This window comes from Poecile atricapillus, chromosome 3 (assembly GCF_030490865.1).
Source record: "Poecile atricapillus isolate bPoeAtr1 chromosome 3, bPoeAtr1.hap1, whole genome shotgun sequence".
Taxonomy (NCBI): Eukaryota; Metazoa; Chordata; class Aves; order Passeriformes; family Paridae; genus Poecile; species Poecile atricapillus.
In genome coordinates, this window is record NC_081251.1 from 14,682,261 (window position 1) to 14,709,423 (window position 27,163).

At 39.5% G+C, this 27,163-nt stretch overlaps 2 protein-coding genes across 6 annotated transcripts in view; one reads left to right on the forward strand and one right to left on the reverse strand.

Annotated features, from left to right (window-relative positions):
- The window catches only part of ROCK2 (Rho associated coiled-coil containing protein kinase 2), a 104,368-nt gene extending 86,239 nt beyond the window's left edge, over positions 1–18,129 (forward strand). For 4 of the 5 annotated variants that reach the window (XM_058833988.1, XM_058833991.1, XM_058833989.1 and 1 more), the window contains 6 exons: positions 970–1,058; positions 1,818–1,896; positions 2,099–2,360; positions 2,989–3,202; positions 6,483–6,598; positions 7,820–18,129. In XM_058833988.1, the coding sequence (XP_058689971.1) occupies positions 970–1,058; positions 1,818–1,896; positions 2,099–2,360; positions 2,989–3,202; positions 6,483–6,585 (747 nt within the window). In that variant the 3' untranslated portion in view covers positions 6,586–6,598; positions 7,820–18,129. The remainder of the gene's footprint in view (positions 1–969; positions 1,059–1,817; positions 1,897–2,098; positions 2,361–2,988; positions 3,203–6,482; positions 6,599–7,819) is intronic. The other variant, XM_058833990.1, reaches the window with a different exon arrangement.
- Positions 18,130–18,264: 135 nt separating this feature from the next.
- Positions 18,265–26,474, reverse strand: SLC66A3 (solute carrier family 66 member 3). The gene is made up of 7 exons (XM_058833993.1): positions 26,197–26,474; positions 24,010–24,092; positions 23,490–23,559; positions 22,766–22,823; positions 21,478–21,598; positions 20,300–20,341; positions 18,265–18,423 (listed from the first exon to the last, which is right to left on the reverse strand). The coding sequence occupies exons 1-7, from the start codon at positions 26,337–26,339 to the stop codon at positions 18,335–18,337; spliced, it is 606 nt and encodes a 201-aa protein (XP_058689976.1). The 5' UTR covers positions 26,340–26,474; the 3' UTR covers positions 18,265–18,334.
- Positions 26,475–27,163: the final 689 nt, after the last annotated feature.

Genomic DNA, 27,163 nt, shown 5'->3' on the forward strand with positions numbered 1-27,163 from the left:
TTGCATAGGTTCAACTTTAAGCTTACTGTAGGTTTTCTGCACTTCAGTTTTTCTTTGATACATGATTCTCATTACTTAAACACATAAAATATGTTAACTAGTATAGCTACATCTGAGAGAAGCAGCTTAAGACAACTGCAGTAGCTTAAGACACCTCTTTGTATAGCCAGAAGTGAGAACATTCCTTCATGATCTCCAAATGTTTATACATGCTCTAAGCATTCCCAGCAGTTTGACATAGCTGGAATTAGGCAGAGTCTGGAAACAGGTGCTCTTGACAATTTCTTTGTTTACAAGATAAGACTAAAACCTACCCCTCCTGCCTTGTGCAGCCTTTATTTGTTTACTGCTTCTCAGTAACCTCTTTCATGAGGATTTGTCCAAAATGTAACAATACACATTTACATACAAATTTCCTTACTACTGTCATACAGTTAATTCTAGGCAAAATTCTTGAAGTAGGACATCTTTTAGGTAATTAGCTTTCTAGTGAACATTGATAGCTATTCTGGTAAGTATAATAGTGATCTCCTTAAGTATGATCCCTATTAGGTATGACCTGCACACATGAAATAGGCAGAGGATGACTGTTACTCTCTCTACCAGTCCTTTCACTTTCAAAAGTGAAAATTAAATCAATAAAATAGGAAGGAAAAGCTTATATCCTATTTTCTTCCTGACTTTTGTTTTTGTTTCTTCATAGATACTAACATATGTTTAAAAATCAGTTAATCTCATAATATAACTTGATTTGTCAGGTAATCAGAATTTTATTTGTTATGCAGTGAATTCCTTGGCATGGACTTAGTATACAGTACTACCATTGTCCACTTAGGTACCATTTAATCAAATTGTAGAAAAATATTGCTACAACATATGATAGATAATGTGATAGATAATTGCTCTGGCATATTTGACATCTGTGATAAGCTGGATTAAAACATGTTTTATCCTTTTGTCTCCTAACAGTATGTAATTGTAAGCAGCAAGAAGATCCTGTTCTATGACAGCGAACAAGATAAAGAACAATCTAATCCCCATATGGTATTGGATATAGAGTAAGTACTGCTGTGTGTGTTTCCTTCTGATTTGTAGGTGAACTCTGTTGGAAAGATCTCTGACCAAAGGGCCTTTTGAGGTCCAGTCTGGGAGCACAGCATCACATGGGACATGATTTTTTTTAATCGAACTATAGAGTTGGACCCTTGGGTACCCACTGTGTTGACGAGTGGGGTTTGCTGTAGGCACTGGTGCAGGAGGAGCAGTGGTGCTCAGACTGATCTAGGGAGCTGCACTGAGCCCTGGTCTAACTGAACTGCACCTACTAGCTCAGACAGACCTTCCTCACACACACTTGAGAGCAAAGCACGCAGAGAAAACTGTAACAGCGAATATAATTTTCAGTGTTCATATATTTTCTCTTACAACATGGCCTTACAGATGGGTTATATAGTTAATTTATTTTCTTAATAAATAGCAGAATGTGGCTATTCAGAGCATGGGGACAGGATTGTGTTAGAAAGGTGCCAGCAGCCATTAAAGTCACATGATGATGGTTTCTCAGTGCTTCTGCAAATGTCTCTGTATGTATGTATATATATATATATATGTATATATACTTTTTATTAAAGGTTTTTGGGAGTTCATGCGCAGGGTTGAAAGACAGGGCTTTATCAAGTGATTAGAAATCTGTACAAATTTGACAAATCTTTAATGACTCTAAGTCTTAATGTGGTATGTTTTATCCTAACTTGACCTGTCACATTTATCATTGTGGTAACAATAATTTTTGTCCTTATTGAAACAATTTCCTATAGCAAACTCTTCCACGTCCGACCAGTCACTCAGACTGATGTGTACAGAGCAGATTCCAAGGAAATTCCTAGGATATTCCAGGTATTCATTATTAAATTAATGTTTCTAGTATAACAGACATAGCATTTCAGACATTGTCAAAAATATTGTCTAATGAAATATTTACTAAAAAATCATTGAAAAATCGTTCCTAGTGTACTTCTTCAGTCTTTGTATTAAGATAATGACTCTGAATTTATATTTGTCATCTAGGAGTACTGAGATTATTTTGCTTTCATTCTAGATCCTATATGCTAATGAAGGAGAGAGCAAAAAGGAACAGGAATTTCCTGTGGAGCCCATGGGAGAGAAGTCAAATTACATTTGTCACAAAGGACATGAGTTTATACCTACTCTTTACCACTTCCCAACCAATTGTGAAGCTTGTATGAAGCCCCTGTGGCACATGTTTAAACCTCCTCCTGCTCTAGAATGTCGCCGCTGCCATATCAAATGTCACAAAGATCACATGGATAAAAAAGAAGAGATTATAGCGCCTTGCAAAGGTAAATAGCAAGTATTTGAATATGCAGATAGTGCTGGAGTCATGAGGCACCCTAATATCAGAGGATTCTAGTAATGATCTGACACCAACTAAACATAAAGGTTGGTTTGTCTTTTATTACTACGTGGCCATCAGCCCCATCAGACCCGAGGGTGTCTCCATGAGGGTCACTCTGCTTTGAGCTCATGGCACGTGGCTGTGATGTGCGTGTACCTTTTGTGTTGTCATCCTCATGCAGTGGAGCGTGATGGCTGTAAAGTGCTCACACTGTGTGTTTTGCTCTGCTGTGGGAAACAACAGTGCTGTGGAAGGGGTTACATTTGGTGAAGGTTGCTCCTTGTGACACAGTGGTATATAATTTCTTAGTCTCAGTCACACCTCTTTGTATTACCCGTGTTTTCTCCCATGTGAATGTGTATCTTCCACAGTACTAAGTTGTTACTCTCTAAATATAAGGAGGAGGTACTGTGAGCATCCAGGAAACCTACTGGTTCCTTTTGCTTTTGACCTCTCTGCTGATTTCTCTGCATCAAGTATGAGAATATGCTAATCTGACAGCTAATTTTTGATGTGAGGCCATGTTTAGAATAATAAGAATAATAATTTTTATTTTTTAAATCTTATTACAGTGTACTATGATATTTCTACTGCGAAGAATCTGCTACTGTTAGCTAATTCTACAGAAGAACAGCAAAAATGGGTGAGCCGACTGGTGAAAAAAATACCCAAGAAGCCTCCAGCACCAGACCCCTTTGCTCGATCTTCTCCTAGAACTTCCATGAAGGTACAGCCAAACCAGTCCATCAGACGACCAAGTCGACAGCTTCCTCCAAACAAACCAAGGTGACACAAGAGCTGCTGTTTAATTTATTGTTTTACATGTTTGACTACAATTGGTTTCAGTTCCTTATTTGGGGTAGAAGGACTCATGCTAATGTCTCAGGATTCCTGAAAGAATAGTCATATCAGATTCTTCTGATTTGGTAAAAATTGTCCATACAAAAATTGTTCATTTATGACTGGATCCCTTCTAAGGAGCAGAATCCCATGTGTTGTGCTGTGGAAGTTGATAGCATTCTGCAGGTAGCATTTATATGATAGTGCAGTGCAGAGTTTCTGCTTTTTTTCCAATTTGCTTTTTTCATCACCTGCAGTACTAGGTTATGTTTGCTTCTGTCAGTTCCCAGTGCTGGCAGCGTGTGAAAAGGTTTGTCTGGCTTACTTTGTTCCTTGAAGTATTCCAGTTTAGCAAAGGCTTAACATTTTTCTGCAGAGAGGTAATTGGGCAGTGCCTAGACAGGATTGCTGTCCTTTTTTCTGTGACCAGACTGGCACCAGTATCTCAGCTGTCTGGGTGAGACCTGGGCTGGGTGAGTGGCCAGAGTTACAGTGGGGAATGCAGGGAAGCACATTCTTGCTCTGATGTTGCTATTACCACAAAACATCCTTATGCTATGAAGAGTTAAATCTTCAACAGATGCTGGGATTTTAATGGGTGGAAATGCATAGTGGAAGGACTTAGAGTAATTTAATTGCACTTCCCTCTCAACCTTCAAACAGTCTAATTTTTGGTGATTTCATTTACATATTTAAAAGAGAATCAGATTTGATCCAAATCATAATTTGGAATTTAAATTAATAGATTTATTATAATCACAAAGGAAAAAAGCTTTCAAATCACTTTTTAGGGAGCAATTATTGAAGAGTTTCTTAGTGCAAAAATAACCAAAACATCAGTGATAGGAATGAAAGCATGAATCAAGAAAACATTCGTGACAAATTGGGGGACAGGTAGATTACTTCTGCATACTGTTTGCAGTCTTAGTGGTGGTACTCTGTTTCTTGCTGTTAACATATAAAGGCATATTATAAATTCTGATTTTTTTTTTTCAGTGGCTATTAGGTGTTCTGAAAATAATTCTTCCCTTTCCAATACCCTTTTTTCAGTCTTGAGCATTTGTACAAAATGCTTTCATAATACAGTATTTACCATTCTTTACTGGTGGAAAAAGGAGGAGAATTATTTTTGTGTGTAAAGCATGTAATTCTTCAGTTTAAGTTTCCAAGTTAGCCTTGCAAATGTACCTAACAGATGAAAAGTGTACTTCAGTGAGGTCATGTCTCTTATTACCAGATTAATGCAGGTCGGTCAAACTGACCTGGAAATTTGTATGGATTTAAACACCTTTAATTAGAAACCACACACTCATAAATAGCTGTAATTGCTCTGGTAAATTTATAGGTCAGTGTTGCTTCTATGAGGCTTTTGTGCAAGAGCTTACCATATGAAATAATTAATTTTCTTTTATGAACTTTATTAAGAATGAAGATGTAATTGCCAGTTCAATCTAGGGACTGAGCAGTGGGCCCTGGCAGCCAGGTAGGCTCTGGGACTGCACCAAGAGGAGCAGAGCTGGATGGCAGGGAAGAGATTATACCCCTCTGTTCACTCTATAGTCTGCAGCACCATACTGCCTCCACCTTTGAGCCCCCAAGTTCCAGCCAGACATGAACACCCTGGGGAAGGACCAAGCAGAGGCCACCAGGATGGTCAGAGCAGACGCCTGAGGGAGCTGGGCTTGTTGAGCCCGGATGATGGACATGTCCAGGGGCTCCCACAGCTGCCCCAGCCTGTGGGGAGGGTATCCAGGAGAAAGAGCCAGGCTTGGCAGTGCTGCATGGTGGCAGGGTGAGAAACAAGAGGCTCCCTTCAACCAGGAGACACTCCTGGTCTGGATACAGGGTAAAGCCAGTGCAGAGAGGGAGGCCAAAGAGGCTGGACAGGCTTCATCCCTGGAGACTCTCAACACCTGACAAAGCCTTGAGCTTCCTTCACTGGCTTTGCATCTGCCCCTGCTTTGAGCAGGAGGTTGGGCTAGAAACCTCCTGAGGTCCCTTCTAAGCTGCCTGCTCCTAAAAATGCTGTCCCTGCTAGGAATTTCACACAATGATGGTTTCTTCAATGCTTTCATGGCTGTTTTTCTTCATGAGGATTTAAGGGCAAACCAGTTTTTCATACAGACCATATAATTTCTGCTTAGCCATTTGGCTGGATCATGCCAAATGGATAATTCCAAGTTGGAAAAAAGCCAACTTTAATGTGTTTTGCATCCTGATAAATTGTTTAAGTGTAATAGCCATAGTTCATTAACATATGAATATTGAGCCTTTTCAGGGCTCTATCATATTTAAAGGTTTAAATAGTTTAAAGCTTGAAAATCCAAATTCCCCTGAAACACATTTTATTTTAAAAATGTGATTGACTTTTCTAAACAATGTAACATGTTTATATTGATGGTCTCTTAGGGTAAGGTTTCCATGCCTGCATCCTATGCTTGGGCACACAATGCTAATTAGGATCCTTCCAGGTCACTGGAGAGAAGACTAGGCTGGCTTTCATTTGTTGTAGCTATAGCAGTTGAAAAGTCAGTACTTAAGGCATTACAACAGACAGAGATGAGTGCTTCTAGACAATGATTCACCCCATCCCAAAATAAATGCCTCAGATAAGTAAAATGACTCATTTGCTGACAGGGTTTGCCTTGCTTGCCTTCTTTGTTCTATAGTGACCATACAAGGAGTACAGACAGGGAGGCCTAGACAACAATTTGATATATCCTCTTTTTTGGCATTGCTTAACTTTAAACAATGAGCTACAGAATAGCTGTATGGTGTAATTACCCTGTGTTTGGAATACAGTAAAATCCTGCTTTATTTGTTTGTACATTCAGATGAAGCTATCTTATTCAGTGTTCTTTTCAGCACTCAAAATCTTGATTTTATTGGAAAAATTGTTAAGATTGCATTGTTGTCTGGAAGGAGATAGCAGGAGAGCATAAAACCACTTCATTTTGGTCTTTCCTACTGAAATTCTAGGGAAAAAAAACAATGTGGTAAGTGTTCTATATTGAATGGAATGATTTTTGAGATGAATTTGCAATGAATGCAATATTCTTAAGTTACATGAACACTAAGTGACTCTTCATACCCATGACAGGCAAAGGGACAAACCCACCTGCCTTAAGCAGTCTTTCAGTTAAAAAGGTTTAGTGATACCAAAAGGAATTTTCAAGTCTTTTATATAAGTGTGACACTCATTAAACATCAAACCCTCCTGTTGCAGATTACTTGATCTGGCATTTAAGGATTGGGATTGGTCCTTTGATGATGTTGATGATATTGATGGTGATGATGATGATGATGATGACGATGTTTTTGATTTCTGAAGAGGTATAAGGGGTAAATCTAAATAGAGAGGAATGGATTTGTTTGCCTTTGAATACAGCATGCTATGTTGGATTTTGCTTCTCAAAGCAGAGAAAATATAAAGATCTCATTTTAATATTTTAAACAGAAAAATGAGATTCTGTTCCTCATATTGAACTTTTAGAGGAGTAATTTTCATTAAAACAAAGTTGTTGCCTTTGTCAGTGTTTTTATTTTTCTAATTTTAGATTTCTTTTTCAAAATTCATGTCTGCCTGCCTGAAAAAAAAAGCCCAAAATTGCTTTTCCCAGGGTTGTTGCTCATCTCTAATGTTAATACTGCTAACCTCAGCAGAGAATATTTGAAGAATAAAAGGGAGATGGTAGCAGTTGGATGTTTAGCTGAAATAGACTTGGTATTTACAAACACTTTTCATTTTTAAGCTTTGGACATAAACTGACTGGTCTATGGCTAGCAGACATGAAATCACTGGAGTTCCGCATTTTGCTTTTTTGCCTCTGTTCTGAAGTGAATTTGATTTGGCATTCCTTTGCAGTGCTGTGCTTTCTGGATACCTAACCATGCATTTGAAAACTGTAAACAAATGGGTCTGCAGCTTCTGTGATGTGGTTTCCTTGACTGCTTTAGAAAGATCCAGCCATTGCAGTGATCTGATTTGTCCTGTGGCTTAATTCTGGATATACTGCAAATAGCTTTACCTAGTTTATAGACCTCAGTATCTGATCATTTCACACATCGATGCAATCTTATATTTACACAGAAAAAAAACTCCTAAATGTTAAATGCCCAAGAATTGTTTTAAACAGTGTGTGAGATGTGTCTCAGCTGCATAACAGTGGTGCTGGGGCTGCTCCTCAGCTGTGTGCTCAGGGAACTGAGGAACCAGCTCCTGCAGAACTTAACTGGCTTAGTGTTCACAGTAATGAGCATTATGTTAATTAAATATACTGCATCTTTGTGTATTAAAAGCTTACTGATCACTAATCCTTTAGAAGTAACTATTACACAGTGCATATTGTACTTTACCCTCATGTATTGCAAGGGGGTTTGATTTGGGATTACAGTGTGTAAGGATGTGCTATACCGAAGTAATGTTGCTGTTGGATGCAGGGGAAAGGTGCTTCTCACAAGTACAGTGATGAACCCATATTAAATGAAGACTTTGAAGAAGCATATTTCTGTCAGATTTACATTTGTTGCATTTACTGACCAAACTTCCTGCTTCTTTTTCAGCTAACTGCTTTCCGTGAATGCAGACACAGTCAAGGTGATAATTTTCTTCCCATTACAGCAAGACTGAAACATATCCCAAAATATATTAAAAATATATATTTTCCTGAGAGATTGTGCTATATATATCAGAGGTTTACATTTTTGCTGCAATATAAATTACTAATCTCTGAGGGTTTTCCTGTATTCTCCCAAGTGACTGATGAGTTGAGGAATGGTTGGTAAATAGTCAAAGGATATGTTAGGTAACCTTTTAAACTCTGTTCCACAAAAGCTTCTTGGCAAGACACATACACTACATTTCATGAAAGGATCGAGAGGAATGAGTATTGAAATGGAAGAAACTGACTCTTCAGCTTTCGTAAAGATGCCACCAGCACGTCTGCAAGTGAACTGGAGGAAGATCCACCATAGTGATATAGACTGCATCTGTAAGAAGTGACCATTATACTGTGTATATATATTGTACTGTAATACTGCAAGAGGGTTTTAAAAATCTTTCCACTTTATTTTTTTATGCTTATTAATCAGATACCGTTACTTATTGCAGTTGCAACTATGCACTTGTATAAAGCCATAATGTTGAAGTTTATATCATTCATACACATCTATCAGAAGCTGCATGTCAGTGTTCAGCAGCTAGTATAGGTTTGAAGTATATACTAGTTTCAGCTACGTCATCAAGGGCAGTCCACTTTTACCTGTCTAATTGCCTTAATTTAAATTTTTTCCAAGTTTCTTTTTTTTGCCCATTCTTTCTATTTAAGGAAAGTTTACCAGCTCTTAGGATGCAGTTTTGCTTTGTGGCAGAAAAAATAGTGCACTATTTTTACACCTCGTAAGTATATCAGTGTCAACCTATTTTGAATGTATATTGACTGGTTCTAAGGGTGGAGAAGTGCTGGTTACAGGAACAATGTCTGAGAGCATGAGATTTACCAGACCATTTGCTTGTACATGTAACTGCTCATCCAGCCCTTTTTACAAACCTCAATACTAGTTATTGACTTATATTAACCCTCATTAAGTGCTATGAAACTTCATTTTGCCTTGTTTTTGCATACTCTCCTAGATGTGTTTTGGATTTTTTTTTTAATTTTATTTCTGGAAAATAAAAGAATCTGTGACTATTTTTACATTTCACAACACAATATCTGAGGACTGTCACAAACTTTAAGAAAAGTAAAATATACTGTAGATGTATTTTAAAGTTTTAATCGGGTTCTCTAGCACATATCTGTAGGCATAGATAAATATTTCAGTAGTGTGTATTGAGAACTGATAGCTGGGAAGAAAGGGCCTCAGAGGCACTTAATCTGACCTTTTTTTTAACTTGGAGTTGTACAAAAAATATAATTTATGTGGGCTCATTCATGATGTGTTCATAATTATCCCAGAAAATGCATGTTTTATACAACTACAGTATGTGATGTTAAACATATTGACAGTAAAAAATGTAGTCTCCTATTTGGTCTCTTTATATATATATATAAATATATATATATATATTTAGAATATATATATATATAAAATATTGTGTGGGAGTGCAGTAATTTAAAATATGATCTAACACTTCAATGAAGGAGGACATTTCACTTTAAAATTTTGTTTGTTTGTTTTTGTTTTTTAAAGAGTGTTGAAATGTTTGGAAGGATAGGACCATGTTTTATTTAACACTATCATGAAAGGTGGACTTGGAAACACTGAAATACTGAAAATTAATAAATATATTTACATTTTGTAACCTCTGCTACAGTTCAGCTTAACAAAGCAAGAATGTATTCAGTCTTCTATTTATGCACTCACAAAGTAAAATGTTGTTTGTGAGTTCTTAAATTCAAAACTAAAACTTTCATATCATTTCTCTTAAGTATTATAACCCAGAGCACAGCTACAGTGGTTTTTCCTTGCTTGTTTTGATTTACAGAAGTACGGTATATTTTTAGATAATGCAGATTTGCATAGAGTACAACATTAAAAATGTATACAGTAAAACTGTTTCCATTCACTGAATGCATAAATATTTTATATATATATAAAAAAAAATGTTACATTGCGGGAAGTTCTATCCTTTTCTGAATTGGAGAATATTATATATATATATATATATATTTTTAAATAAACTATTTGAGTAAGGTAAAATAGTTCCTGAACTTGAGAAGCTGGTTTTAAATGGAAGTATTTAAATAAAAAGATAACTACTGCAGCAGATATGGGAAAGGCAAGGGCTGCTCCAAAGGCAGCCCAGCAAAGCCTGTGTGCGGAGGAAGCGCAGACTCCAAGGGAGCCGTTTTGCAGCTCCTCCACTGCTGGGGCTGGATCCTTTGCACTTTCTCTCCCTGGCTTGCCCTCATTTTCTGTGAATCCACAGGGCCCTGCTAAGCCTGACATTTTAGGAAATGTACTATGTTAGAGTATTTGCTAGCCACAGTTTATAAATTCCATGCTTGTATAAATGGTCATTAGCTGTACATACAGCAGGCTGTACTGAGATGATGTCGTGGAGCAACACGGGCTGAGGGGGAGCACAGGGAGTCCTGTGCTCTGACCTCTGCCTCAGAGCAGAGCAAACTTAGCACACGTTCCTCAAGGCCAGTGGTCTGAGGTGCACAAACCTCACTTTATACCCAGGACACAAAAGGCAAAACTGCTGTTCTGTTCTTCTCCCTTATCCTGCTGTGAAATGCAAACACCTCTTTAATGCTAGTTCCTGGAGATTGTGTTGTTTCCTTGTTGTCTGGTGGTGACATTTTAACATTTTTGAGAGAAGGGCATATTCATGAGTATTTGTCTTGAAACTCACCAGTGTTTTAACACTTTTTGTACAGGCTTGTCCTAAGCAAACAGGACATTTTTATGTCCTGAATGACTTACCTATAGAAAATTCTCTTATTGCAAAAGTCCTTTTGTCTTACAAGAGTAAACAAATGGCACAGCCAGCAGATTAATCTGGAAAAACCAGGGGACAAACTTGGAGCCAGAAGCTCAAGGCAACTTGTTCATTAGTTCCAAATCCAAGAGCTCACTTGCACAGGAAAGGCAGACCCCATTGGAATTACCTTGTCAGGTGCCAGACCTTTCTGCACCTTTCTGCAGTGAGGCATCCATTTCTGTCCTAGCTGTGTGCTGCAATTCCCAAGGGACCTCTTGTGGTCCCAGCCAAAGTGCAGCCCCTCCCAGCACTGCCAGCAATCCAGCACCATGTCTGCTTTTAACTAGAGGAAAGCTATGGTGGTTCTTGTGCTTCTGAGCACAGCTGATGCTGTAACCAAAAACATCACATAGACTCACAGCATGATGTAGGACTTGGAAACATGCAAGAGGCTCAAGGATCTTATTAGTGACAGGGGCTAAATTTAAAAAATCACTGAAATTTAACTGCAAGTGACTAAATCTCTTAGTGCCTCTTGAAAACACTGAACCTCCTTAATTTTGACAGGCATTCAGTGGCTCTCTGAAGGCATCAAGGCCAGGGAAACTGCCATTGAAATTAAGTGCTTTTTCTCTTTAGTTTCTTTTTGGTTTCTAATGTCAAATCGTCATTAGGAATTTGAGCATTTCTGTTTGTAATTTTACAATGTATTAGTTTCCCATCTAGTTTTGAGAAATTCATCCTTGGAAGAGGCTTATATGTTTTGGTCCCAAGTGCCTTTACCCATCCTGTGCTTGTGAGGTTATATTTGGGATGCTGCTGTGAAAAGGGCGAACTTACATGAAAGCAAACTTCTTACCTATATTGCTCTTACAAACCCTTAATCACCTCCTTATTCTGTTTTTGAGGCAGAACAAACTGTACAAGGTCCAGTTCAGTGGAGTATTTCAGTCTCTTCCACATTACTGGATAGTTTGCTTTGACATTCATGTTAAAATAATGATTAATTTATTTTTTCATGTAATAGAATATATCAAGTTGGAAGGTACTTATAAGGATCGAGTCCAACTGTCTGCTTCTCACAGAACTAAAACTAAACCATATGACTAAAAGTGTGATCTAGACACTCCTTGACCTCTGACAGGCTTGGTGCTTTTTTCAGTGCATTACAGTTTTTTACAAATTATTATCTCTGCACATAATATACTTTACATTGAAAACATTATTTCTTATTTTTTAAGATTATCTTCTGAATCATTTAAGGTTCTATGAGAATCCCAAGGATCGTAGAGTTTGCCTGCTGCTTTGAAGTACCCCTCATGAGGGTGGGGAGGAGTCTTCAGTCTCAATAAAGAATGTTGATGGAGTGGTTCTGAAACTACAATTTGTGTTCCATGTTGAAGTTGCCTAAAAAGTGGACAGGTGTATATACTCAGACATTCTCATCTGAGAAATTAGACAAGTCTACTGAAATGTGTGTGGCAGAGAACACTCAAAATATATCCAGCCTAGTTCTCCCCAGAAACTACTGCCATGAATGGAAAAGCTGTAACTGTAGAAACATAGCTCCACAAAGTGGGGATGTAGAGAAAATAATGTATTGGCACAGGGATGCTAATTACCAGGTCTTATAAATGAAAATTTGTGTTCAGAATATTTGCCACTTTGTAGGCAGGAAGCAGTGTTTTATAAAGGTAAGAAAGCCACTCTTCTACTTGATATTGCAAAGCTTGAAGCATTTGACTGCAGCTGCTTTTGCTCCAATAATCCTGTAGAAGCTGCAAGATTAAAGTGATCTTTCAAGATGAAAGTCATGATGAAAGGTCACAAAATTTCAGTTATAAGTGTATGTAGATCTCTTAAAAGAACTCTGGAAAAACACATCATCACCCTGAAAAGAAAGGGCAGAGTCCAGTAATATCATGTCCCTGCAACCCTTAGTTGTTGGAGGAGCTGCACAGAAATGCTTTCACAGCCAAGACAACTGCATGGAATGCTTTAGTCCTTCCACCCTATTTTAAGGTCTAGGCTTTCAGTGTTTGTTCAGAGATGTGGGCCTGCTTCTATACATAGTCTTATATTGCCGCTGTGGGCCTCATGTCATGTAGTTCTGGTAATTTGGCATTGCTGTTTGGGGTGTTTTTTGCCCAGGATGCTCTTGCACCACTTAGTAAGCATGGCTATCCACGGAGAAGTACACCAGGCTTGTGAGATCATGGCCAGTCCTCTTCCTTTGGATCACCAACTGCTTAGACTTTGGCCACTGAATTGCCTTCAATATGTGTGACTTTTTATTAATAAGTGAACTGGTAGAAACTTTTTCTGGAGTTACCTGAAATACGAAATCCCTTAATCTTTGTAAGACTGAAGGAGCTGGGTACCCCACCATCTGAGCCCTGTTTTATATTGGCTCACCTTGCGCTGTCTCTGACCTCAATTGTTCCGTTTCCCAGTGGGCTCTCGGAGCAGGTCTTGCAGCTGGGTGCAGGTCTGGCTGCAACTTCAGGACTTGAATCTGCTTGCTGGATTCCATGGTCTCATGTGTCTGTGTGATGTTTTCCAGCATATTACAATCCCTGTGTCCTGGGGACCAGTGAGATGCAGTAGGACCTGTGTAGCCTTTTGTCCAGTCAGGAGTCCTGGCGGAGAGGCTCCCCTGCCTGCTCTGAGCTACAGCAAGGCAAGTTGTATTGCTGGAAGGTGGGCATTTGTGCTAACTTAAACTAGCAATGCTGAGAGAGGAAAATACCTTTGAGCTCAGAGAGTCCATGAGGACTGTTAATTTGTGCTGACAGTGCATTTCATGGAAAAAAAAATTAAAATCTCACAAATCAGACTCTTGAAAGACTACTCTGTATACATAATCTGCATATAGTCAGCTGTTTAAAGGTGAAATAATTTCTCACCAGTAATTATTTAAAATATGCTTTACAGAAGCTCAATTAGTGCTTCGTTAAAGAGTCATCATTTACATGACAGAGGCAACACTGAGATATGGGATGTGTGTTCTTCCATTTATGATTTTGATACAGTATGAATCTTGGTACTGCTGGCCAAAGCCTTCACATTCCAAAGCAGAAATCTCGTACATTCCAGAGCAGGTGTGTGCACAAATAACTTGTAATTATCATGAAGTGGTAAATAGAATTGATTTTCAGCATGGAGCCATGTTACTACTCAGTTTGAATCAGAATCATAATTAGCCAATTTAACTTGTCACATTTTAGGCTGGTGCAGGTTCTGTCCTTTACATCATTTTCCAGAATACTTGACAGATAAAACAAAGTGGCTGGCCTCTTAAAGCTCCCTCCATGTGAGTCAGTGATACCACATAATGCACTGAAGTACCTGTTTAGGCTTCTGACAATTTAAGACAGTGCTAAGATGAAATAAGGAAACAAAACAGGGTGTGAACAAAATTGTGACAGTTACTTAAACTGTCCTTCAGGTATCCCAAATTAAATTTCATCAAAACTATAATGTAAAAAGTCTCTTATTTTACCCCAGCTCAAAGATTGGATTTTTTTCCAAGACAGAGATGTTTGCCCTAAACTACTGCCAATGTAAAATGGAATAGCTGACACCTTTAAATTGAAAATGTCTGTATGTCTGTCTTGCCATTAGGCAGGAAACACCTGAGGTCAATCAGGACTCAGGTCTGTGAGGCTGGCAAGGTCTTGCAATTGGATCCATAACAAGTGATGATCTATCAGATTCTTACAGTGATGATCACTGTAGCTCCCAGGCATCTGTTTGACTTCAAGAGCTGTCATCATGGAGAACTCTGAAGTGTCCTGGAGAACACTGGCTCAAAATCAAGCAGTTAAATTCAGTACAAACCAAGAATTTTATAACATCCTATTTTAAGATTTTTTTTCATCTTCTTCACCTTCAAAAAGTGAGACGTCTTTGAACCATTATTAGTGTGAAGGTGACATTTGATGTTCTGCTTCATACATAAATATGAATGTCAAGTATGGAAGAATTTGGAAGAGAGTAAAAAAAACAGCCTGAAGAGAATTTGTAGGGAAGTCATTATTATTCATCATCAGGAAAAATGCATGACTGGGAAACTACCTCATTTCAGTTATCTCCACATCTGTGGAGCTTTTCATTTATAATAGTTCCTTGAGTGAACTCAGCTGTTACTTACTTTTTTTTTTTATTTTCCCCCTATTACATATGTAACTAAATGGATAATGATTGGTGGAGGAAGAGTAATTTTACCTCATTTAAAGAAGTGAGTGAAGGTGTTCTATAAAACTGGGGCCATTCAGCTAATTCTGAATGACTTTCTCCAGGGTCAAACTGTACTAAAATCCAGCTCTAGATCTGCAGCGGTTGGGGGGTGTTGCTGCCTCCCCACCCCACTCCGTTCTCTCCTGTTGCAGTAGATCAGAGCAGAGCTAGCATCCACAGCAGCCATGTGCACAGTGTAAGGCTGACAGAGGCTCAGGAGTCAGGCAGGGACAGGGACTGCTGAGCAGTCCAAGCAATAGCATCCCTTGCTGGATTGGAGCAGCACGAGGAAAGACATCTGAGTCCACTTTGCACAGAAAGCCCAGTGTTAGGGAGACCCATAGCGTGGGGAGAGGATGGTTTTGCATTTGTGATCAATGTTCTGTTCACTGAGGACAGTCCAGAAAAAATAAACTATACACATCTTCCAGTGTCCACATCTTCACTGTCCTGCAGCCTGCTGTCTCTGGACTCACATCCTCTATGTGAGTCCTCTACTATTCTTTCAATAGTAAATCTCATAGTAAATGTTTTTTTCTCTCATACAGCTGTAGTGAGCTTCTAGCTTACCTGTTGCCAAATCCAGTCACAGTTCATCATATCCATTGCTGGAGGTGTACTTGGGGTTATTCAGTGGACTCTACTGGAATTCAGATCTTGTCTTTTCACAGACAAGGACACTCAGAGTTTTTGAAAGCCCCAACAAGACCCACACTTTGTCAGCCAGACTCGTTACCTTGTGAGCATGTTGTGAACTGGTACAATTAGACACCGAGTGTCTAATTCCGCACTTGTACAGCATCTGTGAATGGAGCTGGATTACCTCCAGCCCTGTGGGTAAGAGCTGCTTACTTGCTTATACCTTCTGCCATAAATCCAAGATGCTTTCCCCTCTTGCTTTTGCCCCGCTGCTGCATTACACATCAAACAACCTCCTTGTGTCCACCCTGATAGTGGTGAATGATGAGTTTAACAAGATTTATCCTGTCTATGTATTTGTCTAAAGCTGTTGCCTTTAATCCAGCCACTGAGAAGATTATTCTTTACCTACTGAAAAACACAGGGTCTGCACTTTTGTGGGGCTTGCCTGGAACTTGAATGTGCCTCTGTTTATGAAAGTGAAAGAAGTTACTGAGAGGGGGAAAAGTGTTTAAAATTATTTACTGCTACTTTATGATTTGTTCCATATCTCTTGCAGTTTGAATGAGAACTCATGGTCCAGCTTTCCAAGTCCACAAAATTACTTTACCTTAAGTTCATTAAGTATCCAGTTTTGTTTGTTTTCCTCAGTCTTTTTTTCCCACAGGTTTCTAAGGTGATTTATTCAAAATGCATTAAGTAACCTATTAAGAACTGTTCCTAAATGCATTTTCTGTATTTTATGATAAAAAAAACAACTTGAGGTGCTGATTCTCAAACCAAAAATGGAGCAGCTTTGTTTTGCTACAGCATCCCTCAGGAGAATTAAATACATCAATAACAGAGAGGGTTTGGATTCCACACAAATCCTTCTCTATCAAGAAAAGGCTTTAATTAAAAAGCAGGTGTGTTTTTTTCATTTTAAGATGCTGGAGCTTGTTAGCATTTGGCAGGTCAATATTCAGCCTGATGCTTCAAGTGTTAAGGTGAAAGCTGCCCATTTATGACTTGTAATGAATATTTCATTTTCTCTTCATATATGGCAACAATGAAAACTCAAATGCAATGAAAATTAACTGTAAGAATGACACTATCAATCTTTGAAGAATAGCATTTATTAATATCACCCGAAAATGTAACATATGATACTTGCCACCATTTAGATCACTTCAGATACTTTACACAGCTTTAATAAAATCAGAATGTTTACAATTAATCTTTCAACCCACACAGAAGGATTGATGCATTTTATTGGAGCAGTAAAAAAAAAAGCTTATCTTTGACTTGCTCTCAATAATGTGGGATACATGAAATCAATGCCCACAGACACATCTCTTCCCAGCCCTTCCCACTAAAATTTAGAGTATGAAGCAGCTATTTTCTGATGGTGAAGGCCCTGCTCCAACTGCTGCGTGCACACTGGAAGAAACATCTGCTTTTGCAGATCCCTTTGCTCCACAGCAGTCACACAATTTAGAATGTTCTGAAGAAAACCTGCCTCAAATGTAGTCAATGCAGTCTTCCCATATTTTTCAAGGGTGTTGGGATCAAGGGTGCCTTGGTTTTTACATGGAATCAACAGAATACTGTAAGAACTCTTTTGAAATGTATCTTTTAATTTTGGGGAATGTAATGAGAAATGAAGGCAAGCTATATGAATACTAATGTAACTTTTGGTTGTGAAGGCAGTACTTCCAAAATCCCCTGTTGTCAAGAATATCCTTTCCCCCTTTTTACTCTAAGTACAACAAATTGATTAGAATTTCTGAAGTAAAAGTTTAAGTGAAGTCTATGTTCTTCAACACGCTTAGCACTGACAGGCCAAAACCTCATGAACCACAGAGCAGTATCACCAAAACCTGACAAGATGGGAGATCAGTCTGCTGAGATGCATGAAGGTGCACAGGTCACTGTCAGTAGGGATGGTATTTGGGAATTCTGGATATGGTTCCAGGAACTTCTGCTTGAACAGCATTTTTAACTGTTGGTTACAGTTTCATTAATTCCCATACATTCTAGTCCCTGCTGTTCCCAAAACAGTATGTTCAGTGAATGAGAGCTCAGGTTGAAAAAGAATTCATAGTTGAGTTTTTGCTCTTAGCCGATATATACTGGGTATACTGAGGAAAGTGACTGTGGGTATCCTGTATCAGCTGTATAAATTGTACTATTTAAGTGTTGCATGTAAGTGCTACAATCCCAACTGGATTTGTGACTTAGTAAAAGACATTTAGAATCTTGTTCTGGATTGGGCCTTGACTCAGATTTTCTTCATCCTATAATACAGACAGTTAATGTTGAACTGAGTTGCTTGCAAGAAGAAGACAAACATCTGTTGTGGTTTTTCAGTCTTGCAGCAGAAGGACGAATCAGTATGTTGGTGCAAAATTGATCATGTATAATTGAAGAAAATTGCTTATATGTAACCAGAAAGTACTGAAGTGAAACCAGAGTATATATACATCTAATTATGAAATACCTTGTAGTAAAAAGAATCCAGAGAAAATGTGGTATCAGTGAAACTTGTCTGAAATGACCAATAAAAATATGCTGCTTAAATTAAGTATCTTATCAGAATTATTTCTAAGAGAAAATAAGCATGAATGTACTACATTGTAAGTCTGTAAGTACTGTAAATACTTAGAAGTATGCTAAAGGGTAAATATTAGAGAAAGACAGCTTCCTCAATCTTTGAGGAATTCTTAAATTCTTTAGGCTTAATTATATATTTTTTTCATGGTAATGATATATGTACTGATGAGTGTCTTCTAACCAGTCTTTTTAGTCTTCCTGTAGTGCAGGATTGTAGCTGTGACCCAAATATTGAGAATGAGCATGATTATGAAACGGATGAGAACTAAAAGGGAAAAAAAATATTGTAAGCATAAATAAAACTGTTACAACACTGGTTTGTAAACTTTTGCTGGTGTACAGACAGGCTGGTTCACATCTTGAAACTGTTTCCAGCCAATTAGTTTCAATTACCATGTTCAGGAACCCACACATTCTGAGCAGGAATCCAAGAGAAAAAGGCATTTAGCGCTTGGATCACTTTCAGAGATAGCTCAAAATTACACACTACAGTAGTTTTAATTCTTTTGTAACCAGGAGAATAGGACAAACATGAGAAGCCTTATATAAATCTATATGTACACCAAAAGTTAACTTCAGAGTCACAGCTCAGATGTCCTTTATAGTTACATGTGTTATTTATAATAAACAAACTACTCTCTACTGCCATCTCTTAAGTTTAGACTTTGAGAAGATGAGAAATACTTGTATCTGTCAGATTTTAGTGACAGAAAATCTAACAGCTGACAAAAAAATCAGTTTTTCAGTACCTGGGTTAACTCAGCTTTAAAAACCGTAACAGCATAGTACCTCTACCTGTGAGAAGGTATTTAAAGTATAGGTATGTTTGATGTCCATATGGTAGGCAGAATATTCACAGAAACATACACAAAACTTTGTTTCAGAACTATGTGATATCTGATTGTTTCATACCAGTGGATGCGTTCAGTGTTGCAACTTAACTGGACACATTTTCTATTGGAGCAGCACAGCATCAATGTTTGCTGCTGACCCTTCCATGTTCCAAAGTAGATGGTGCTGTATTTTAAACAGCAGCTTTACCCAGCACCAGCTTTGCTTTCTTGGTGTTTCCTCTTTCCCCACAGTGAACCTCTCCCTCCCCCTCAGTGTAAATGTGTAGCTGTGACTGACGTGGACTCAGTACCTGACCTTGACTAAATCCCTTCATGATCATTTTGCCAAATCCTTGGTGATCCAATTAACTGCACAGCCCCACAAACTCCTTACTTTGGCAAAAAAAAAGCTGCAAGCATGGGGGTGAAAATGTGGACCAAATATGGGACTTCCTTTCCCAGTGAAAGACCCACTTGAAATGCTTGCAAAGCTACAGCTTTATTGAGCTGCAAAGGCTGCTTGAAAATTACAAAATCCATTCAAATGATGTTCCTGATGAAATAGTTTTGAACAAGAACAAGGAACCACCAGATGAAGTACAAAGGGATTGTTAATGTTCTTGCATCCACCAAGTCTTGATTTTGAACAATTTACTGAAAAATCTGTGACACTCGCTAGCTCTTGCAGTTTTCTCAGAATGGTAGGAAGCTGTTAAATAAATCTGCTTTATAATTTGCTGCAAAATATGTATTTTAAGTCAGTTTTTTGAGTTTCTTATCAGCTTACCATTTAATTTTCAGCCTGCCATAAACTTTCTGCATGTTGGACCTGAAACTGTTCACATACTAAGCTGAATTTCACTTTTCTAGAAGAATTTTTTAATTCACAAATTCAAAATTTGTCAGTAAGAAAGTGAAATGCTTATTACTTAAAATCTCATTCAATTACTACAGTTTTTTTTAGTTGTATTTTAGTATGTTTTTTTTATTTATTAAAATAGCAATTATTTTTAATACATTACTATTCTATTTCAAGGATTAATTTTGTAGTGTTTTTGCCTTTTTTAAAAAAACAAAACTCTTTTGGACCAGTTTCACCACATGACAAGTGTAAGCAGTTTTCTGGCTTTTTCTTTTCTTGATGTCTTTGTCTGATTTGTAATCCTGTGTAACTCCTGCCCTCACCATGCTAACCTATCACGTTCATGGTTTGCTCTTGTGAGACCTTCTAGGTGTTTTACAGAACAACTAAAAACTACTGTGGCAGCTGTTCCCTTGGAAAGGCAGAGAATTACACGCTTCACTCACCTGCAAGATCATTTGTAGTCATTACAGTTGTAATAATTCTTGCTGTAAATTGAATGAATTCTGATTAGTGGAACACATAGGACACATTTATACTTATAAAAAAGGATGAAATATCTATTTTTCAACAGAAGATAATCTTGTATGAAAATATATTCTGTACACATTCCCACTTTAAGTGTGTCCATTCTTCACTATTTTAGTGAAGAAGGTCAAGATTCAGAGATCGAGCTCTAAATGCTGACTGACAATGTATTAAGGGTCTTTTTTAATGAGAATGTCACAGATATAATTAGAATTTTTATATCTGTCATGCTAGATTGGATGTGGTGCGTTTACTGCTTTTCTTTCTGTTCAGCCCCTCTTTCAGTAGCTGACAGTGAGCTACACCCACAGATGGGCTAGAATGACTTAACCATTGGGAATGTTCTCCTGTGTGCCTTCAGGCTTTGCAAATACTAGGAATTCAGCTTCTGTTCCCACAAGGAACCTAAATGTTAATTTCACACTTGCAGCAGAGTAAAAGCATTTATGAAGTTTACTGTCATTGTTCACCAAACACATCACAACTTCTAATTACTGACTTTTTTTCATGTAGAAATAGATTCAGCATCACTGGATGGTGAGTTTCATAGTGAGAATATTTTAAGAATATTTTAAGTTTTGTGAAGATGAGAAAGGCACTTCTGACAAACAGCTGTAGAACAGTTCATGCAGACCACAGGAACTCCACAAATGACTGTTAATAAATTCTGTCAAGAAATGTAATTACAAGTGGCCATAGAGTTAAAGGTATTTAGCATTAAGTGTGTATTTGTTTGTAGACAGCTTCTCAAAATTAGCATTATCTGACTGTATACCTGAAATTTTAGCACCTTTCATGATGGATCACTATCAACTTTATTAAATTGTGTAATATGGAAAAATTTTCCTCATAAAGACAGCCTTTCAGTTATTTCAATTCAGTTTTCCTTGGCCATATTCACACTTTAAATCATTGGTTTTTATCACAGGTCTCAAAGATAAAACTTGTTTTCAAGAGACTGTGTGGTATTTGAGTCAAAGGCATCCACACTGAGGGAAACTAAGGCAAGATCTTTACCTACTATGATTGAGTAAAGACCTATGAAAAGAGGCATTAGGAGAACTCAGTACTTCACACCAAGTTGTCTCTAGCTTACCTGAAGAAGTGTATACAGACATTCCCCAGCTCAGGGTGCTCACTTGTCCGGAATCTTTGGTCTGCCAGAGATGCTGCAGCTGAACCAGCTTACTAGCTGCACTGATGAATGTGCACACATTCTGAAAAGCAGGTGAAAAAGAGAGAGAACCTCTGCCTCTGCCATGGAATTATCTGAACAGAGGTAGCTTTTTCATTTAGAATAAAAAAAAATTGACACTTTTCCAGTATTTGGCAACCCAAGCACTTTGGCTTTTAAGTAAGGAACACTGAAGCAAAATCTGGAAGTTGCCAGAAACGAGGGACTCCTTTCTGAGGTACTTCACAGCAAGAGGCTCAAAGACCACAGTTGCTACTGTTGTTGACAAATGCTTGAAAGAGGAAAATATAATAATAAGCAAAGAAACAAAAAAAAAAAGTGCTTCACAATCTGTTCCATAAAGCTGTTTATGAAAGTCAGCTAAAATGAGACTGACACAGTCTAAACAGCAAGGTTGATTCAGACCATCTGTTACCATTATGTCTGGCAAGTCAAACCATAAAGGAATGAGAAAACTGACAACAATGTGTGGAAAATTAGCCCAGATGGAGGGAAAAAATAGTAACAGGAATGCACTATTCACTCAGTCCCCCTTTTAAAGGAGATTTTGCAAAGGCAGCAGGTAGAGAGGATTCCACAGAGGCCTTTGTGCCATGTCTGGATTTCTGCTGCAAGTAAGGATGATCAGGGTAGGGCTTGGGAGCTTTTCTCCCCATTTGTAGCATCTTTTGCATTAGCAGTTCATCTCAACTACATTTTCACTTTCTCCTTCCTGCTAAATAAAGACCATCTTTAACTTTTGCAGGCATTATCAGATGGCTATTTCCTTGCAAAATTGTTTGACTGAAGGGGAAAAAACTAAATACGTCACAATCCCTGTTTCAGATGATTTGATGCTCTATTCTCTTCCTCTTGTGTTAAAGGTTTATTGGGTGGGATTACAACATTAGGACTAAAGTGGCAGTAGAATTTCAACATTTTAAGTATTTGCTGGTTTTATTTAAGGCACCAAGTAACAACTTATCTCAGAACCCTTTTTTCCCCCCATAGAGTCTCTATTTTCAGTGCTGTTTTCCAGCTACTCACAGAAGAACCTGTATCTGCAAACTGGTTGGTTATTCTGGCAGCTAACCTAAACGATAAATTCTTCCAAGGACATAAATGTAGGAGAGAGTCCACTAATAAATACTTCCACAAAAAAAGTTATTTCATATGAAGATCTAATTTCAGATAACCACGTAGCACTTACCATAGCCAGGTCTATTATCCACTTCTCCAGTGTTAGCATGTACCAGCCCCCCCAATATCTTATACTCTGTTAAGTGTAATAGCACTGAAAATTATAGGATACAAAATTCTCAAAACTGCTTGAAGAATAGGATTTTTTTAAACATCTGGAAATAATCTTATTGAAACTTTTTAACAGACTGTACAATCCAGATAAAACATATTAAGAACTAGTTGAAACACTAAGTGTTCCTATTTTTCACCCTGTCTTTGGTCAAATAGTGTCTGGAGTTTCTCAAACTCTGCTCCAAAGCACAAGATTTGAGATTTAAACCCAAGTGCTATTTAGAAAAAAACCCAGACACTGCTATCTTCATTGTAGTAAGTACAACCTGCATGTGTAGGAATAAAAAAATAAAAATAAAAAAATTACATATATATAATCTGTCGATTCTTCTCTGGATCCCTGTAGCAAAGATGTAAATTAAGAATTTTGAGAATTTTAAGAATTAACTCTTTTTGAGTTGGGAGTCTTTTAAAGCAGAGCAAACATATAATGCTTACTCCCTGTAGAGGTTTTACTGTGAACCCAGAAGTCAGCAGGTGAATGTGGAATACATGTTGAGGGGTGCCTGAGAAGGATTTACAATAGTAGCACACAAGAAATGATGACATAACTGCTATGCCAAGAACTACCAAACAAGCCACACAAACCAAACCTCCAAACCTCCTATTTCAAAGGATACATGAGTGCATAGACCAAAGCACGTTTTGCATTTCCACTGAAATGCATAATACAGTAAATGAGAATGACATCTGCAATAAACAAAAGATGGCTCATCACAGAAAGGACTGAAGGGGTCCAAACACAATCCTAGAGAGTTCCACTGGGCATGAGATCTATGGAAACTCCTTTCTTACAGCTTTCTTACAGTCTCTCAAATTTGATTGATGACCAAAACACTGCAAGCTCCAAAACAAAGCTTTTCTTAGAGTCTGAAGTGTTTAGTATGTTTCTATCCCATGTGGAGGCACTGGATAAAAGGATGAGTTTACACCGTGACTCTGTGTAATAATTAGGTTTTTCTCCTCTACCTGACCATCTCTTTCAATGACGTTTAAAAGAATTCAGTTTTAGATGAGATGTTAATTCCCTCTTCCCCCCAACTCCAGCATCACTGCAGTGGAGCACTGTACTTACATGCAGAGACTTGGAGTGCTGAATGAGCCCCATTTCATTTCCACAACATGGCTTACAAAAATTACCTTGTGCAATGATGATGGGATACTCCAGGTATGTCTTCAGAGGGTAATGATAGTAGATCTGGTACCTCAGAAACACAATGTGGCTGAACAGAGAGATACAAAACAACATGACTGCACAGAAGGACATGAAAATGCCTTCACAACTTTTATACTGTTTTGGTCATGCCAAAAGGCTCCAGGTAAGTGTAGCCCTTGCTGTCAACCTGATCAAACAAACACAGGCACGCACACAGAGCAAGCCTGATCATTCTGTAATCTACTTCTGTTATCCTCGCTGCCCACACTTCTCATTGAGGTCTTCATGTCACAGTTGGTAAGGCATAATTTTATTAATTACAACTGGTGAGAAAGAAAGGCTTCCAGACCTAGGAGATACCTTCTCTCTGCAAGAGCCTTGGCATCTCTAGATAACTCTGATTTCTTTATTTATGTCTGTAGTTCAATCTATACATTAAGCAAGTTTTATAGGGGTTCAAAATGTCTTCCAAGCTGTCTAGACTTATACTGTTATGAGACGGCCCAGTGTAGCTATACTAGTCAGACTAAGAGTTTAAGTTCACCAAACAACGACAATTTTCCTTCCTGCCGTTCCACAACACAGTACCTAAAAGGAACTGAACTTTTATAATGTTTTCTGTACTTCCAACTCTCCTGCAAGTCCACGGGGTTGGATAGAAAATTCAAAGCTGTATAGAAAAGAGAAAGGACTCAGGGCAGTTTTACCTAAGAAAAAAAATATGGTTGCTGGTGTAAAAAAGGCAGAAGGAACAGCCTGCCTTATAAGAAACTGGCTTTTACAGTATTCAGAATTTAAATATCCAAACTTCCTAGAAGGACTATTTGATAGAGAGTCAAATGAGACTCCTAGCCACCAGCACCATGTTTTTGTGTCACTCCTCTGCCTGATCACTCTGTTGATTTCACAGAACCAGCCCAGCTTGTACTGGTAGTCACACAGCTTCCAAATTCAAAGTCTTTAAAGGTAGAAGGATAAACAGTCTACAAAATATACAGTCACAATAAATGTTTCAAAGACGACCAGAACCTGTAGTTGTGTGGGTATCGTGGTTCTCACACAGGTGCTGAAGAGACATTTCCAGCTTCTCCATGCTCATCTCAAAAGTTACTTACAAAGCATTTTTAATGCACACCAACGCACACGAATAATTAAACTGCTGTCACCGCTTTTTGGCTGAGACTGTGGGGTCAGTAATCTCTGCTGGAACTCCAATTTGCTTCGTTTACTCTGAGGTGTGTTAAGGATGAACAGCACAAAAACGGGCTCAGTGCTGTAGAGAGGCGGGCGGGGAGCGGCCACAGCGCAACCTGAGGGGTTCTGCACAGCTCTGCACAGATTCTGCACGGAGAGATTTCTGTGAACCTGAGCTGTGGCCCTGCCTAGAGACACGGCACAGGCACCTTCAGAAACACCACGCCGTTTTTGTGAAGGGATTTTTCTGAATAAAACCCCCTTTCCTCTCTCGGCGCGGGGAGCTGGCAGCCATCCGGCTGGATGTTCTGCCCACCTCCACGCCTCCGTTCGGACAACGCAGGGCTCCTCATGGTATTTTCTCTCACTTGTAGCCACACCTGAACGTGCACACACCGCCTTTATTTATTTGTCGTTTCATACAATCCTCTTTAAGCAAGATTTAATAAGCCTAGACCATGTAAGCTCATTACAGGCTCACAAGTCTTTGGAGTTTGACACGGCTTGTAATTTTCTTAAGGAATTACTTAAGTCTTACTGATTCCGGTGAGGGAAGCCTGTCTGACGAGTACAGCTCCTGCCCCGCAGGGCACACGGGCGTACACCCTCTGCAGCTGCTGTATGCATGGGACATGCGCGGTCCGGGATGCTTTGGGCTAAGTTAAAAAAGCCGAGTTTCCCTTTAAATGACAACGCGGAATCATTAAAACAGGAAGTTCCTTGCCGAAAGGCTCTGTGGGCTCAGCTGCCGCGGCTGGTGCTGAGCTCCGAAGCGGGTGGTGAGACACCGAGGGCGCGGGGTGTGCTCGCCGCCCCCCAGGCTGCCCCTCAGCGCACCCTCACGCCTGGCCTGAGCCGTGGAGGAAGGAATTAATCCCCGGCTGCCACAGCAGCCGCAGGGCCCCGCACCCCCGGCTGAGGGGATCCGCGGCTCCAGCCGCTGCTCCCGCCGCTGTCCCCGTGTGCCCCCGCCTTACCCGGCCAGCTCCATGAGGAGGCTGCTCAGGCTGAGTCCCGACGCCGAGCCGGCCCTCAGCACCGCCACCAGCTGCGGCAGCTTGATCACGGCACACACGGCCCAGGTTGACAAGTGCACCAGGTCCAGCAGCACCGACGCCATCCCTCTGCGGCGGCCCGGGACGGGGAGTCCGCGGAGCGGCGGTTGGGGTGTGGTGGGACGATGGCGCCGGCTCGGCCGTCACGGAGCGCTCGGGGCGCCCGCACTGCCCGGGGCACGAGGTGGGGAGAGCCGGGCCCGGCGGAGCATCCGCGGCCCCGTCGGGAGGGGCAGTGCCACGGTCACCCCCGAGCCGTGGTGCTCGACACAGCGGTGACTGAGGGGGCACCCGCACCGGCACCGGACAGCTGGGTGAGGCCTCGCAACCAGCCTCTGACAGAGGACCTCTGACTCCCTCGGTGACCGGGCCGAGAACCGCTCCGCTCCAGGTTCAGAGTGTTGGGTCTGGAATGACTCCGTTACCATAAACAGCATCCCCAGATCAGGGATGAGGTGACGGCCGGGGGCCGTGTTCACCCCGGAGCAGTGCAGGTCAGCTCCGGCTTTGGAGCTGTGGGCTGGAGTAGGTTTTCTGCCCCAAAGTGGAGTCCCGAGTGCTCCAGCGCCCGTGGTTTTCAGGTCACTCTCCCTGGATTGCTGTGCATCTAATTCTGCAGTAGGGATCGCACGGGTCTGACAGCAGCACGTAATGTTTACAAGAAAAATGCGCAGGAAAATTTAAAGTTGATAAATGCTGGACTTGTCAGATGATACCGAAATTGGCTCGAATAAACTTTCTAACACAATTTGAAGTATTAGAAAGCAGGCGTTCTTTACTCGTGCAGGACACAGCAGATCTTTATTTATTCTGTGTCTGGAGTGGGACTTTACAGCAAAGTTTTTATTCATTATAACTATACGTATTCATTAAAACATGTTTCTTATTT